We start from the raw sequence: 16526 nt of genomic DNA, 5'->3' as shown, positions 1-16526 counted from the left end.
TGGGTGTAGCCTAAATAATTTCCAGAAACTAAATCAATTTAGGTCATTATTGCCCAGCCCTACCATACAGATATGTTTCTTTGCATCAAATGTTAGTGTATGTAGTTTTGGGGGTAATGTTACACCATGAAAAACACGTGCCACTTGTTGACAAAATAGATGAATGTATGATCACGGAGGACACCACTATTCCAGTGATAGGGTCCTCATGGGGGTCCTGAGTGTCTACTGTGGGGCCAACTTGTAAAGACTTCCAGCTTTTGAACAATGTGCCATCTGATCCAGACTAGATCCTACAGATGAAGTCTTGCTCATTCTATAACTTGATGGGCCCTTCTTGGATTATACGCCCCTTATAGAGTATCATACAAATTCAACATTGACATAATTTATATCATTAAAGCAACAAGAGAAAAATAGATCAAGAGATGAAACCACCAAAGGCTGATAAAGTGAAGTTACTATTGATGTTCTGGTCCTTTGGCACTTCTCAGAAACGCATGTCAACTAGATCTGATATGACGTCCTGGTTAGTGAACCACATATCAGTACAGATGTTGGCAATGCTAAAAATACTAGACATTCCAGACATATCCCCAGCATGTCTAATAACTAACATGTACAATGTGGGAGACTGCGGGCATCCTGTCCAAGGCTTGAAAATTCCACCAAATCTGTTTAGAAGACTCATTTGTCTTCTCTGCCGGAGCTAAAAGCTGTTTTCTGATAAAGTTAACATTGCGCTGATGTGTTTTGGCAGAGGGTCTGGATGAGCCTGTGAAACAGTTGGAGGCGGTGGATGGAGTGCATTTGTTTGAGTATTACCCCCTGCACCCTGGGAAACATGTGGTCACCATCACTTGGGGTGGACATAACATCCCTAAAAGGTAAGAAGATTACATCTAGTAAATATTTAATATTGCATTATGCATTTTTTGTTTTGTTTTTAGACATTCTCACTGAAAAACAGTAGCAGAAAACGAGACATATGGCCTGCAAATTTTTGAGTTTTTTTTTTTTTTTTTTTTTTTTTTGTTATGGCAAGTCCCAGAATGCAGTTAAAGTGAAGTATCAACATAGTGAAAACCTACCACCCCCTTCATTCCGTACTACTTGCATTACAATGTACATTACATTTCAGAGTCACAGAACAGTAACATTAACTATTGTATGTGTTAGAATTAATAATGTTGAAAAATAAATATATTTAGAATAAATAATAATAAATATTAAAGTATTTCTTTAAAGAGACTGTGTCACCAGAACCCAGAATATCAACCCAGCTCTACATATAGAAAGGTTAGGGTCACCTGAATCAAATGGAGATATCTGTGTGTGTTTGTTTTTTTTTCAATATGCAAATGAGCATTAAGGGGCGTGTCAACATAATTTCTTTTATTTATAATTCAGAGCTTGTATCCCCGCCTTAGAACTAGTATGGGCAGTCACATTCTGGGTCCCAATGCAAACTCTGTCATGGGTCCCCCTGTCACGTGCCATTTATAATAATGCTGTCGTCTTCTGTAGCAAGAGTAACCTTCATTTCCCCTCCCCCCCCCCCCCCCCCCCCCACACTCCTCCTTCTTCAGGCACCAGGTCCTTATTGCAATTGCTATCTCTACAGGCCCTAGGGCAATCCCTTCATGTAGATTTTAATATAGAGGTTTGTTGATACAAGTGGTCGTCCTTGTCAGACAACTCTCTGCTAGAAGTGTCTGACAGTGATAAGTTCACATCAGCTTCACATTGGGTTACTGAAATCAATATAATACATAGACCTGCTAGATCCTACACAACAAGGGACGCTCTTAGAAGCCACCATCTGCTTTTGCTAATAGATGGGGGTGCCACACAGGAGACCTTTCTAAAGGAATTTTAACAGGAATCGTATAACTAGACTTTATCTTGATGAATATTCATCTTTGCTGGCATGTTCGGGTGGAGACAGAAGAGCCTGCAGGTATTTAGATCATGGAAATGATAGGGGAAAGGTAGAAGTGAATTGTATTCGTGGGAGGTAGTCCTATCGACTACTGATCTTGTTATGGCAGAACTATGTGAAACATGCAGAGAGAGGATTCACACACGGATTCACACACTAATAGTGGAAATCATAGGGTACCACAAGATAGTCCGTCATATGGACAGTAAATTTGTATGTACTTATAGATGTGTACTGGACATGTCCAGATATGAGTCACAGGTCATTGGCTTTTCAAAACAATATGACTTTGATGATATTTCACAATGGGCCAGATAAACTAATAGTCTAACTTTTAAGCACCGCAAAGTTAGTCTAAAAGTGCAAGGTTTGTTAGGCTAGGTTCACTCTTTGCATGTTCTAAAAGAGCGGTTACCTGCAGATCCCCCAGTCAGTATTTCTACCATTCTAATTTTATACTGAAACCGGGCAGGATTTTTCGGGCGGGTGCAAGTGGGCAACAAGAATTCGCTAAATAGAAGTGGCTCAGCGCCACATCCAACCCTAACTAATGTGAATGATAGATGATGGATGTAAAATAGGTGACTTGTACATAATGCACAGAACATGACTCCATTATGAAGAGAGAAATCATTAACCGAGCTGCGGAGCTGAACTTTATGCTATCACTATGCAAAGGTCACCACTAAGGTTTTCTCTTACGCAAGACTTTCATTCTTTTCAAAACAATTTGGCAGAGTGCCCGAGGCGAAGGAATCTTGTGTGTTACTTAGGTGTGCGCTATGTACGGGTTAGGTGTTAGAAACCTTTGCATTTGAGAAATCGTGCAATAGTATATAGTAGTCATCGATGTGGTAGAACACAATGGTGAGTGTCACCTCCTCTGCAGCACCACCACAGGAAAAATGAAGTCTAGTTCTCATTGTATGCTGTAGGATATCTGGGTAATGCTTGGCATGCAGAGTCTTTCAGAGGAGACTCCTTGTAATTGCCAGCGGCGTAACATGAAAGCACTTGGTGCCCAATGCAAAATCTGTACCAAGTCCCCCAACTATGTGTTGTTTATTAAACTGGGCTCTTCATATTGGGAAGACACACTTTGTGGCCCCTTAAGCTCCAGGGCCCAAGTGTAGAAGTTCCCCCTACAGCCCCTTTAAGTTACATCCCTGGTAACTGCTCAGGGACCCCCAAATGGAGGATCCAACTCTTGAAAGGGTTTGTCCAAATGGATTAGATTATCTAAAATATATTGGTAAATTTCTTTATTTTACCATCATCAAATATATCCTGTTGTAATAAATCTGAAAATGTTCTAGAATAACCATTGTATACACTTTATGCATTTTTTTTTTTCTTTTCTGTTATTTCAGTCCATTTGAAGTGCAGGTGGGACCAGAAGCTGGCCCCCAAAAATTGCGAGCATGGGGCCCTGGCCTCTATGGAGGTGTAGTAGGAAAGTCTGCAGATTTTGTCGTAGAGTCTATTGGGACTGAAGTGGGCACTTTAGGTAAGTGTTGCATCTAGCCATCTGTCAAGTTAAAAGATAATGTCTACCCTTCCACTGAGCTGGCCATTCAGCCATTCCAAAGGTATAGTTCCTTTTTCTCTCTGGGCAGGTAGTTGTCTGTGTGCTGTATGTCATGCAGTGTTGCTGCCCACTCTGTTATTGTACCCTAATTTGCTCAACATTAAGAGGGCCTATACCTTTGGAATAGCTGAACAGACTTGGTTTACAAACCCCAGTGCTCAGGGTGATGGCTTCTCTGTAAGTGCAGTTGTACTTGATTTTGCTGATCCACAGAGATCCTCATGACCCCTTCATTCTGCCTATCAGTAGAGTTTGGACCCCACATAGCATCCCCAAATTTTTTTGGAATGCTAGCTATCCTTAGAGTCTTAATAATGTTAGTAAAACTATTATCAGATGGAATCGTCCTGTGTAATTCAACACTGTGGAGAAATCTGGCATTGGTCCGTCAGGCATCTATTACTGCCCCCTGTATTGTCATGCACACGTGGAATTCTCTTTCTTTGCCTGTTCCTTGGTCTTTTATCACGAGAGAACATATGTCCTTTGGTCTCTTTTATGTTCCAGGATATCAATATACAAACGGCTCGCCAATATCCATTACATTCCATAAGCTTTAGAAAACAGGGGACGTTATTCTGCCATAGTCACAACAGCGGGGATGGCTGTAAATGCACAAAAGGCGCCACATGTCTTACATAGTTGTAATGTGAATGGTTCATTGTGCTGCGGAATTCTGTTGGCTTGAATGATGAAAGCGTCATATTTGTCTCATTCCTTCCAGAAACGGCAGCAGGGAAATTCTCAGCATAAATGCTTTTGTTGCTGAAAACAAACTTTTTGGTTCATGTGAAAAGCTAGAAAAATATATATATATTTTTTTTTCAATCGATCCAATCATGTTAATTGCTTATACATCAATGCAGCTCCAAGCAACCCCCAATAATTTGCCGAAGACACCACAGGGGGGAGTCAATGTGAACCGCGAGAAAAGGCTTTATTCTTCAAAATTTATAAACCGAATTATTTTTTTTTAAAACAAACGTCTATTATAATGTAGGGCAAATGGATAACAATGGGACGGTAGAGTTGACAAAGTTTGTAGTCTGTTCTTATGGAGACGCATAGGTTTCTATCAGAGCTGTAGAAGCTTTGCAACGGGAAATTATTGAAGGCTGATGGCAAGGTACCCTTATTTGGGAACCATAAAAATACATTTTCTTTACTAAATGGTAAGTTTAGTTTCACCCACCATATTGTTTGGTGTGAAGCTCAACCAGGAGAAGTTTGACACTATTTTAACACTAGTGCCAACTGTTTGTCGTTCTGGTCCATCAGAACTGATGGTAATATGGGCCCCTCTGTAAATTAATGGTCATGGGCCTCATTCCAGCAATTACTACCACAGGGGGGAGGGGGATGCATCAAATTCTTTGCTACAAAGGTGTATAAAGTAGTCCAAAATCAGTGACTAGTGACTATATTATGATACTTGCCAAGTGGTGGTTTTTTTTGCACTGGCCTCACCACTTTTTCGAAATTGGCCAGGGCCACCGTGTGCACCATATTCATGAACATTTATACCATAGTCTGCAGAAACCCAAGGAGGTGTATAGTCTATCAAGTGCAACCCTCTGCATATGTTCATGTAGACTAATACGGGAAAAATATGCAAATCTGTTTTCCAAGATGTAAATAGGAAAACAAGTGCCTCTGCTTGCTGCCCTCTAGGGGTAGCCCTCTTAAACATCATGCATGGAAGCAGATTTGCATATTTTTCCCATAAACCCCTCCAGTGAAGCGAAAATGGCTTTGTAAGTCTACATATATCTGTAAAGGTGCTCTCTCCTTAAGGAGTGATATTCTCCCCAGAACCTGTAGACCAATACAGAATACATAATCAGTCCTCCCCATGCGTCCGCCTCGCATGTCAATTTCCTTCCTGCAACTCGAACATATTTTACCATAAGACCTAAAATAAAAACCGGAGTCTAGTCTGGCCATGTACAATAATATAGAGGGGTGAAACTACACACATTAGCTGATCATCCACATTTGGCCGCTCATACCATGGATATTTGTGGCCTAAACCAGTCGGGCTGCTTTTCACAGTCAGTGATGAAAATCTCATGTGTACGGCAAGCTGTAGACTCGGGATTTCTCCTGTGAGTATGCCTGTGTGTATAATATATATATATATATATATATATATATATATATATATATATATATATATATATATATATATATATATATATATATATATATATATATATATATATATATATATATAGTGATTATTTGTACCATTTAGTATCACAGTTGTGTACTGCTGGTTTTTATACGGTTTAACATAGACTTTTACAAGATTTTCTGTAGAAAAAAAGTCCTTGAAGGCTTCTAATAAAGTAGTATATTGATTTCTTAGAAGAAAATTTCATGGGGAACAAATTTTAGAGCCGTGTTACCAGAGATGCCTCCAGGCAAGCTGAGAAACACTTAATAATATTCTGATTTTTATGAAGTCTGACGCTTAGTCTCATGCCAGCTCCGTATAACACAACTATATCACTGTTCCCGTCCCCCTAGGCCTAGGATCAAAGCGTGAGCCCCTCAACCTCCATCCAGTGTCAGGATTGTGGAGTAATATGTAATAGATTTCATTTGATACCTGTGTGTAGTATCTGAGCACAATAGTGCATTGAATCTATTCATGTCCTGTATAACTAATGTCTGCTTTTTATTTCAGTCCACTCAAGGCCCTGATGATCTAAACGGGTCTAATATTTCAGTATGCGTTGGCGCATGTTAATTTAATAAATGTAGCACACCCACCTCTAGGGGATGCCAAGCATGGAAAATAAATTTAGCAAACTAAAATCTGTTTTACCTGTTAGACATCATGCACGCGACTGCATGTGCAGGCCGAAGACTTGTTATGAAGGAGTCTGATGTTCTGTTTCATTCCAGTAGTGATATTGCAGATCCTATCTTGTTGAATGGCCTCAGGACGGAACCCCCATTGAAAAATTAGGATTGGGGGAGCGGAAGGCACTCTGATGATACATAGTGAGACCTCAATTGCACCCTAGGCAGCTGCCTACTTGGCCTTCTCCTAGTCTCTGTAGTCATCATGTAGCAGTCTTTCAGGAATAGTGATTGTAAAAACCACAAATTGTTTCACCATTCACAAAGCAGAGAGCTGGTCATTCGGCACAGAGAATGTACGGACACGTGTGTCTATATATATTTTATGTTTAAACAAAGCTGTCGGCTATTTGTATGTCCTGCCAACAAATTCCATAGTTTTTCATGTATGCTAAATTGATGAAAACCAAACTGCGAGATTTATGCTTAAGCCAAAGCACTTCAGAATACTTAACATAACGACAGCGTAATCCATCAAGGATTCCTCAGCGAGTCACAAAGGCCTCTTTTTAATCGAATTGTGCTCCGTGTCTTTTCATAAAAACATACACCGCCTTGCCAAGCTGCATTTTTGTGTTCTACAGACATCAGACGGCTTTCTTTTGAAGGTCAGCAAAATGTTGTGGAATGAATTAGAAAGTATTTTATTTTATCGCTTTAGATTTGCTTGTTAGTTTTCCATGTTAGTGCAACAATCGTAAATTTATCATGGCCGCACGTGTCTGAATACGGTCACTGGGTCTGCTCCAACTTATATGAACTGATCAAAAATTGACCTCAGTGTCCCTTTGTAGTAAAAAGCCTGGTCAGAAATGGCTCAAAGGTGTCAGTTTTTGGAAAAAGGGGAAATGCATTGTGTAGAGGACTTCCTACTTCTAGTTATTTTTCTGTATACCTGATCATTATTCTAATTTTTCTTGGTCTCTTCTATTAAATTGCTCATATGTAGAGTTGAGGGGGAACATATGACTATTGAATTTCTATAGTAGTAATCACATTCTCCTCAAATCATCGACACTGGGCGTATAAGATTTCAACATTCCTGACCATTATGTTCTAGGAGCCTGTTAAAGGGAGTCTATCATTGCCTATGCTTAGTTAAAAAAACAATCTAGGCAATGATAGACTCCCTTTAACTCCCACCAGGGCTGTCTGGTAGTGTCTTACTGCCTATTGCAAACACGAAGACACTCCCAGCTTGTGTATGGGGAGAGAGGAGTTAGGAGGAATAGCTTTCAGCCAAAATGGCGTACAGGGGACTGTTATCTAAAGTGTATGGCCAGCCATGAAGGAGTTGTCTAAAAATTCCAGAGTATCTAAATTAAGAAAGACCTCATGGACAGCCCCTTTAATGCTTGTTTGCCCTCCATTTCACTTCCATAATGATTGGGTTCATTCCCCAAACCCTTGTTTGCTAATGTTGTAGATCCTGTGTGGTGGGTAGTCCAGTAAGAGTTCTTATCACCCATAAAAATAGGTGATGACCCTTGATCTCCTGGGGTACAATAGCACGTGCGTGCGCTGCCAATGTAATATATACATCCCTGCTCCTCTGCGTGACCTACAGGTCACTAAAGTATTTCAGGTTATGAAAACCTTTTGTGATATCTATTCTTGGGACATCTCTGATCTTGATGGTTCTTCTTGGTATATGGCAGGTTTTGCTATAGAAGGTCCTTCTCAGGCAAAGATTGAATGTGACGATCAGAGCGATGGATCTTGTGATGTCAAGTACTGGCCGAAAGAACCTGGCGAATATGCTGTTCACATCATGTGTGATGATGAAGACATCAAGCACAGTCCATACATGGCCTACATCCAGCCTGCATCTGGAGATTTTAACCCGGATAAGGTACGCAGTTTTATTGTACGATTATATCTTGAGGTTTTTGCTTGACATAGAATATGGCCCTTCATCTACACGTTCATTTGTTATGGCCTAAAGCCATCTTTCTGACGTCGGTTATATAATGTATTTATTTTAAGGAGCTTACTTCCTTTGGAATGTTCTCCTGGTCTGTTCCTGCTTCCTCCCGGTATTGTTGGTATATGTAAATTTACTTTAGGCCATAAGGCTGTAATTCAATTGCTAAAAAAGCAACAGTCACTCTTCTGAGTTGCTACATATTCTGTCCAAAAAAAAATCTCAAAATGTTCATGCAACAAACCATATACCATTAAAGTGAAACTCCGGGCAACGTGTAGTAACAGATAATTTATCACAGCAAGATCACTTTCTTTAAAGGGTTATTTCTGTGTTTATGAAGTGGTGGCATATTACAGGATAAATATATTCAGGTAGGTGTTCAATCTGTGGGGCTTCAATCCTAAGAATAATGGGGCTACAGGTATGTGGATTTAAGTTATTGGGGACTCCTGTCCAGTTGTGTGGCTAAAAACACTACAGCAAAGGTAAGGGGCTAGGTCACACTGAGTTTTTTGGCAGCAGAGTTTGCCGTGGAATCTGCCTCAAAATCCGCTGCAAAAAACTGTTCCCATTGATTTCAATGGGAGCCGCTCGCTAGTAGTGGGAAAAAAGAAGCGATCTGCCCCTTCTTCCTAGGATTCCGCAGCTGACTCTTCCGTGGCATCAGCGGTGCGATACTCCCTCCTGATTAGACCCATTCATTCAGGCCTTATCCGGAGCGGAATACCATGTGGTATGTTCACACGTGGAATCCATTTTCCACCCTGTGAGCATACCCTTAGAGTTCCCTCACCACTCCAGTTTTGCTCAGGTTTTTCTAGTTCCTGGTCCTTTTCAATACACTGGAAATGCCTGATCATTGGCCACAGTATTGACCCACGTCATTTCCAGTGTGTGAAAAGGAAACCAGAGATGGAGACCCAAGAATGGAGGTAAGTGTTACCTGTGTGTGTGTGTGTGTGTGTGTGTGTGTGTGTGTGTCTTATTTTAGAGTTGATTCAAATGGTTTTGAATACCTCCGCACCCATAGGAATGCATTGTAGCGGCCGTACACCAAGTGATTAAGCGCCGGGCGCTAACATGTATTCCTATGGAGTGAGGTATTCGAATCTTTATTTATTTTAATAAATCCATTTTGATCATTTTCTTCAAAAAGCCGAAACAAAATTCTACTTTGTGTCTGAATGTTTGAGTAGGGATTGCCTGAAGAGCACAGGATCCTGAACTTCCCAAGATTAGTGAGGCCGGGTATAAAATTTTATTGATACTACTATTCTTCTTAGTCAAAGCCCCTCCACTAGTAACATCTGTTGAGTTGCGTCTCACTTGTCCGCCAACGTCTATGCATTTGTAATGAAGTTCTAGGCTTGTTCAGCTTTTCCACGTGTGATGTCACCTACACTTGTGGGGGGATAGGAATGCTTTTCATAAAATCTTTACATTGTATATTGAAAATCTTACACGTAAGGCTAACTGAGCAACACGCTGCTAATCTCGCCTCCGAGACAGGAAATGTTTTGGAAAGGTCCCGACTAGGACGCACTGACTGCTCTGTCTGTAACCGGATACTTCTGCCAAATGCTGCTTTCCAGTGAAGCATTAAATTGTCGGCTACCTTGCAATCTATGAATAATTTCATTCAGACATTCACAGTGGAGATTTCTTATATTGAGAGAAATCTGATACCATTTTAGATGACGACCAAGAACGGTCCCTACAAAAATAGCTCCTTGAGGTGTCCTCAAACGTTTTGGTTCTTAGGAAAGCAAGATCAAAAAAATGGGGACCCTGTTTGGAATGGCGCGTCATGTTGAGCATGCGCACTGCTTCTCTAGTCACTCTACAGGGATTTTGGAGATGGCAGAGTACTCAGTTCTTATAGGGGTCCCAACAGTTGGACCCTCATGATGGAGGAGGCGGACTTTTAAAATGTGTCCTCTTTTTTTGAATTTTTTTTTCTCTTTGCAAAAGGTCACCCTGAAATTAGGTTTAGCCTGCTGCTCAGACTCCAAGCTGGAATCTGTGCTTGAACCCCTACAGTTTCCCTACAGCACTCCCACAGGTGTAATAAAGTATTACATAATTTTCACTAAAATAAATGGGAGTTCTGTGTAACACAAACCTATTGGATCCTGTAGTTGCTCTCCTCTATCAACTGACTAAAGGGCCTAATTTTAGTCTAAGTAAACTTATTTTTTCATAATTCTATAATGTAGGTCAAAGAAACAAACATTGCAATGTGCTTTACCTATTACTCCTGTATTTACTTGTTATTTGAGTGATTATGGTGTACAGTAGATTACTTTTGCAATGAAGTCTATGGAGAGCAGAGGGGGGAGGAGGAGATGAGGGAGATGAAGATATCAGGTTGTCTACAGAATTAAACAAGTCAAGAGATGGCTGGATAGTAATTCCTGATACCCCAGCTGTGTTGGAAAACAGTCTCTCTATAAGGCAGATGTCTCTCTGCTCTGAAGAGCTCTCCTATCCTCCCCCCCCCCCCTTTGTCTGTCCATGGACTTCTGTTGTACAGATTAACTCATTATTAGGTGATGTTCCTATTGAGAAGTTAGGGGCTAAATTGGATATTATATAAATATATAAAGTATGGTTGTCATTTTATTCTGCAGGTTAAAGCGTATGGTCCTGGACTGGAGAAATCTGGATGCATTGTCAATAACCCTGCAGAGTTTTATGTCGATCCTAGAGATGCTGGAATGGCACCCTTAAAACTCCTTGCTCAGGTAAATCTAAAAATAGAGCAATGAAAACAGAGTCTGGAAAGGGGGATAAAGTCAGAGTTTAAGGAATTCCAGGCCGATGACTTGACCTCTAGTGGAGACCTCCTGGGTATAATGGCTCCCTGTGCTCCTCTGACTGTGGGGTCTCAGCTTGAAATCCCTCTGAGCTTCTCTTGGCGACCACACAATCCCAGACAGACTGAACTTCTTTCCATCAAACTAAATGACTCCACTTGGCAGCTGTCTCCTGGAAGGGCTGTGCATTACACACCAGCGCTGTATATGCTGACCCTGTCCTTTTTGCAAGAAAAATAAAGTGATGAAACTATAAAACTCTAGACTTAGCGAGCATTAGAACATGGATGATGATGTCTGAGGCATACATGGGCCCGACTCAGGCAAATAAAAACATATGTTCTGACTCATTTCCACTGATACAGGGGGTTTATTATGTATTTCTAACAGGATGTTGAAGGCAATCCTGTGGATATCAACACCAGGTCTAAACCAGATGGGACTTATGTCTGCTCATACAATCCTGTTAAGCCCATTAAACATACTATTGCTGTCACGTGGGGCGGTGTTAGTGTGCCCAACAGCCCGTTCCGGGTAAGTAGTGTATTTTTCATTTATATATTACAGATTATTTTAACTTTTTTTTTTTTTTTTAACTTTGGTACGGTATTATTTTAGTGATATTGTATAATATAACACAATATCTACATGCCTGCTTCATTCTGCTGAAAGTCTGCTGGTGTATGAAGACTGCGGCTCCTACAAAATTACCAAATAATTAAAAAATATGAAAATAATTAGCAGTACCCGCGACTTCGTCTGTGGAACCCTGGAGTGGCGCGCAGGCTCCTTTGTTTGCCTTGTGTCCGCAGCGGGCCGTTCCTCCACCTGTGGGCCCATGGACCCCCGGGCCCTCACCCCGCTTGCTCCCTTCTCCTCCTTCGCCCCCCCCTCTTTTCTCTACCCACTCCTCCATGTCCTCGCTCCTACCCCGTGCCCCCTTGCCCTCATCTTACCTACCCCGTACATATATGTAATACAATATGTAATAGGCTTTCATTTCTGTACAAGCTATTAATGTCTAATCCAGCACTAGTTTCTACTTAATGGCTAAGTCCAGATGTAGCAAAATGCGGCAAAAAAAAACACACGTCAGAAACGCTTCGTTCTTTCTTCTGCAGCATTTTTATAGTATTCCTCTGTAAACGCTCCGCCTTTATTATACGTATATGGAAAACACCTGCGCTTCTGCAGGTATAATTGACATTCTGCATTGTGTGGATAGGATTTACTAGAATTTCATTCATTTTGAGGTATTGTAAAATATAGTGTTTTTGCAATATGGGGCTTCAGCCTTAAAGGGTTCTCCGCATTGGACAACTTGTACTTGTTAGAAGCGTTCCATAACAATAAGCAGATCACAACTTTACCCTTGCTGGGACCTCCATTAATCATTAGTAGTGTTCAGTTTCCCTGCAGCGCCACCACAGGTGATATTGCACATCACACAGTTCTGATTTAAATAAGTGAGCGGTCTGTATTGAACAGGGCAGGTCCTCCAAAGAGAGGGACACTCTTTGTAACTATTCTTTACTCTGGCTAGCAGATGATCTTCCTCAACAGAGGACCCTCCCTCTGTTAACATCCCAATAGTGTAAATGAATTGTCGTTGCCCCCTCCTACCAAAGTAGACTCCTCTTGTAAATGCATTAGACTTTATTCCTGACAGAAGTGCTCCAGAGGTGGTGGATGGCGTTGTCTTTAATTCTCTGTTCTACTAAGGAATATAGTCTCCTCTGTTTTACTAGGTGAATATTGGACAAGGCAGTCACCCACAAAATGTGAAAGTATTTGGCCCTGGGGTGGAGAAGACTGGTCTGAAGGCAAATGAACCAACCCACTTTACAGTGGACTGTACAGAGGCTGGAGAAGGTAATGGCTCAATCTGTCTTCTATTGGTTTATGTTGACAACCAAAGAGCAATCAACATGGCCACTTCCATCAATATTCATATCCATTAACATATAAATGTACTAAAGATGGAAGGCTCAATCTACAGTACATACAGGTTCACACTGACAATGGTATGGTGTCTGAGGATATGTATGATTTTTTTTCCAGGTGATGTAAGTGTTGGAATTAAATGTGATGCCCGTGTGATAAGTGATGAAGAGGAGGACATTGATTTTGATATCATCCCCAATGCCAATGACACATTTACAGTTAAATATATGCCCCCTGCCGCTGGCCGGTACACCATTAAAGTGCTGTTTGCTGGAGAGGTGAGTGTTTTATAGTGCTATGGAATAGTCTGCAAATTTAACTCACAAATGTTATGTAATTGAGAGCTGAAAATATACTTGGGGTTCCTCAAAAGCCAAGAACAATATTGTAGTGTGCTTGAACATTTCTAAGAAGGAAATGCTAAATTTATCTTGGCATGTCACAAAAATTGACTATTTAAAAAATTTTTTTTATCCTTCCAGTAAAAAGGAGAACAAACACTATGGTGTATTTAATAGCGCAATAAATGCAGGGGTGGACAATCGTGGTAGACTTTAGGACAGATTCAGGGGCGTAACTACCGGGGTAACAGCTGCCACAGGGCCCGGTGCATTAGGGGCCCCGGCGTTAGCCGCTACTGCTGCAGATTTTTTTTGTTTGTTTGTGTTTTTTGTTTTTTTTTTTTTATAGGCGTTGCCTGCTGGAGTAACTCTGGGTCTCCAATTATTATACTCTGGGGTCTGAAAAGACCCCAGAGTATAATAATTGTTCATGGGTGGTCCACAATGGGGCATAATACTGTGTGCAAGGGCCACTATGGAGCATAATGCTGTATGCAGGGGCCACTATGGAGCATAATGCTGTGTGCAGGGGCCACTATGGAGCATAATACTGTATGCAGGGGCCACTATGGAGCATAATGCTGTGTGCAGGGGCCACTAAGGAGCATAATATTGTGTGCAGGGGCCACTATGGGCCTAATATTGTGTGCAGGGGCCACTATGGAGCATAATACTTTGTGCAGTAAAACACTAAAACTGCACAAGCTGAAAATATGGTTCAGCATATGCCTAAATAAAATGTACAATAGTGGTTGGCTGACTTAGCAGAGGAGAAAATAATTCGGAGATTTATTTTTTTTCCTTCAATAGGAAATGCCATCTAGTCCGTTTAGAATTAAGGTCGACCCCTCACATGATGCCAGCAAAGTGAAGGCTGAAGGTCCTGGACTCAATAAATCTGGTATGTATATAATAATACAAAATGTGACCATTAAAAGGGTTGTCCCACTGTATACACTCATCCACAAGGTAGGGGATTGGTGTCAGGTCAATGGTGGTCTAATTGCTTGAACCCCCAATGACTATGACAATGGTGAGTGCTCCATGTGAATGCAGTGGTGGTGTGCTTGCATGGCCACCGCTCCATTCACCTCTATGGGTCTGTTAGTGGTAGGAGCAGTGGGCTAAAATGTGGACCATCTACTCCATTTACATGGGGATATTGGGGAAGTCCTCCTGATTGCTGTGGGTCTGCTTTTTGGGACACTGTGAATAAATAGTAAGTGAATACATTGGGACAACCCCTTTATTGGGAATGATCAGTGTAATCTAGTTCATCTGTCAATCCCCAGCGATCAAATCTCTGAAGCCCAGTGCCATTTTCTTAAATGCTACAATGTCAGACACTGTTCATGTGTTAATATGTGACTATGTTAAGGATCTATATTCCTAAACATGAGACTTGTATTGTGTATTACTTAAGGTGTGGAAAATGGAAAGCCCACACACTTCACCGTCTTTACCAAAGGAGCAGGAAAGGCCCCTGTTGATGTCAAGTTCAATGGACCCTCCCCAGGAGATGCTGTGAAAGACTTTGAAATCATCGATAACTACGATTACTCCCACACCGTCCGATACACCCCAGTCCAGCAGGTCAGTGTATGGTCTTGGAAAAGATTGGGCAAAACTTTTTTGTTAAAAATAAAAATCTAGTATTCTCTATTGATGCCAAAGTCCCAAAAGTAAATGAATACTCCTTCTTCTAATTTGTCTATTTTTAGACAGTGCAAAGTTATTTGCATTCGTGATTTTTTTTTTTTGATTTTTTTTTTTTTTCCTTTTATTTTTTAATCTTTTGCTGCATTATGATGATATTTTTGCATCAAAGATGGCACCACACTTTGCTGCCTGTGCTTTACTTGGCTCTACCTGTATCCACAGTTGTAGTTTCAATGATGAAGACTACTAACACATCAAAAGGTGTAAAAACATCCAAAACTCGTTCCACTTTCTGAGATGCAATAAAGCAGTGTAGTACAAATGCATCAGGCACAGCAACAGTAAGGCTACAATTACATCTGTGTCTCCGTGTCTGCCTGAAATTGGTGGATGAGAAAGTCCTACGGGCACAACTTTTGTGTTTGCCACATTGTTCAAAAACAGTTGACACCAATGAGCCCATCGGGTTCTGTATGTATCTGCGATTGGCCAGGACAACGCACAGCCCGCTGCAGATATAAACGTAGCCTATGTAGCTACTGCATCTTTCTTCTCTTACCTTTGACAAGGAGATATTCATTCCAAAGAAAATTGGGGTCTGAACAGCAACAGTTGCTGCCGATGCGCTCTAGCGTTACATGGTAGCCAATTCATAGCTGTCTGTACTGGTTCATGGATCTCTTCATATACCCTGATAATGCAAAGACCATCTCCATATGGTTACCCCTTGTAAAAATAATTTTGCTTAAGTTTCAATCTAACCATTGGGTTGACCTCATCTGACCATTGGATATTTATTTAATATACTACTTTTAATTTTTGTTTTTATTTGTTTAACCCCTTAACGCTAAATCACGTACCTGTACGTCAGGGAATGTGGTTAGTTCCCGCATTCCCACGTGCATGTACGTGATGGAGATCGCACGGGCTGAGAAGCAGAGCCTGTGCGATCTCCATGGGAGGCCGGCTGTATCTGACAGCCAGGCTTCCCCTGTAGCAGCAGGGACGGTGATTGCACCGACCCCCACTGTTTAACCCTTAAGGTGCCATGATCCATAGTGATCATGGCACCCTAGGGGTTTGGCCGGCTATAAAGCATGCGGCCGGCTGCATAAGGAGTATGTGCTAGCTGTAATTTACAGCTACACGCTGCTCCTTAATCCCTCCCCCCATCAGAGCGAGCTCCGATGGGGGGAGGATTAACCCCTTGGATGCTGGGACGAGAGGAAGCTAGTCTATGCATCTGCATAGCTAACTTCCTCTATAGACTGCAATACACGTGTATTGCAGTCTGTAGTTAGTATAGAACCAGTGATCCTCTCTGATCGCTGGTTCTAGTGTGCTTGCAGCACAAATAAAAAAATGCAAAAAGGTTTTTTTTAAAAAAAGTGTGTAAAACAAAAAAAAGTTACATTTCTTGTAAATCTGGAAAATTGCTGTT

General features: G+C 41.2%; 1 protein-coding gene across 3 annotated transcripts in view; it reads left to right on the top strand.

Annotated features, from left to right (window-relative positions):
- The window catches only part of FLNB (filamin B), a 143603-nt gene that overhangs the window by 76807 nt on the left and 50270 nt on the right, over positions 1–16526 (top strand). For all 3 annotated transcript variants that reach the window (XM_075287884.1, XM_075287883.1, XM_075287885.1), the window contains exons 10-18: positions 761–887; positions 3313–3449; positions 8057–8250; positions 10956–11069; positions 11532–11675; positions 12890–13013; positions 13203–13363; positions 14237–14327; positions 14850–15019. In XM_075287884.1, coding sequence (XP_075143985.1) covers positions 761–887; positions 3313–3449; positions 8057–8250; positions 10956–11069; positions 11532–11675; positions 12890–13013; positions 13203–13363; positions 14237–14327; positions 14850–15019 — 1262 coding nt within the window. The remainder of the gene's footprint in view (positions 1–760; positions 888–3312; positions 3450–8056; positions 8251–10955; positions 11070–11531; positions 11676–12889; positions 13014–13202; positions 13364–14236; positions 14328–14849; positions 15020–16526) is intronic.

The sequence above is a fragment of the Leptodactylus fuscus genome, chromosome 9 (genome assembly GCF_031893055.1).
Source record: "Leptodactylus fuscus isolate aLepFus1 chromosome 9, aLepFus1.hap2, whole genome shotgun sequence".
Classification (NCBI taxonomy): domain Eukaryota; kingdom Metazoa; phylum Chordata; class Amphibia; order Anura; family Leptodactylidae; genus Leptodactylus; species Leptodactylus fuscus.
This window is presented reverse-complemented; position numbering and strand designations above follow the sequence as displayed.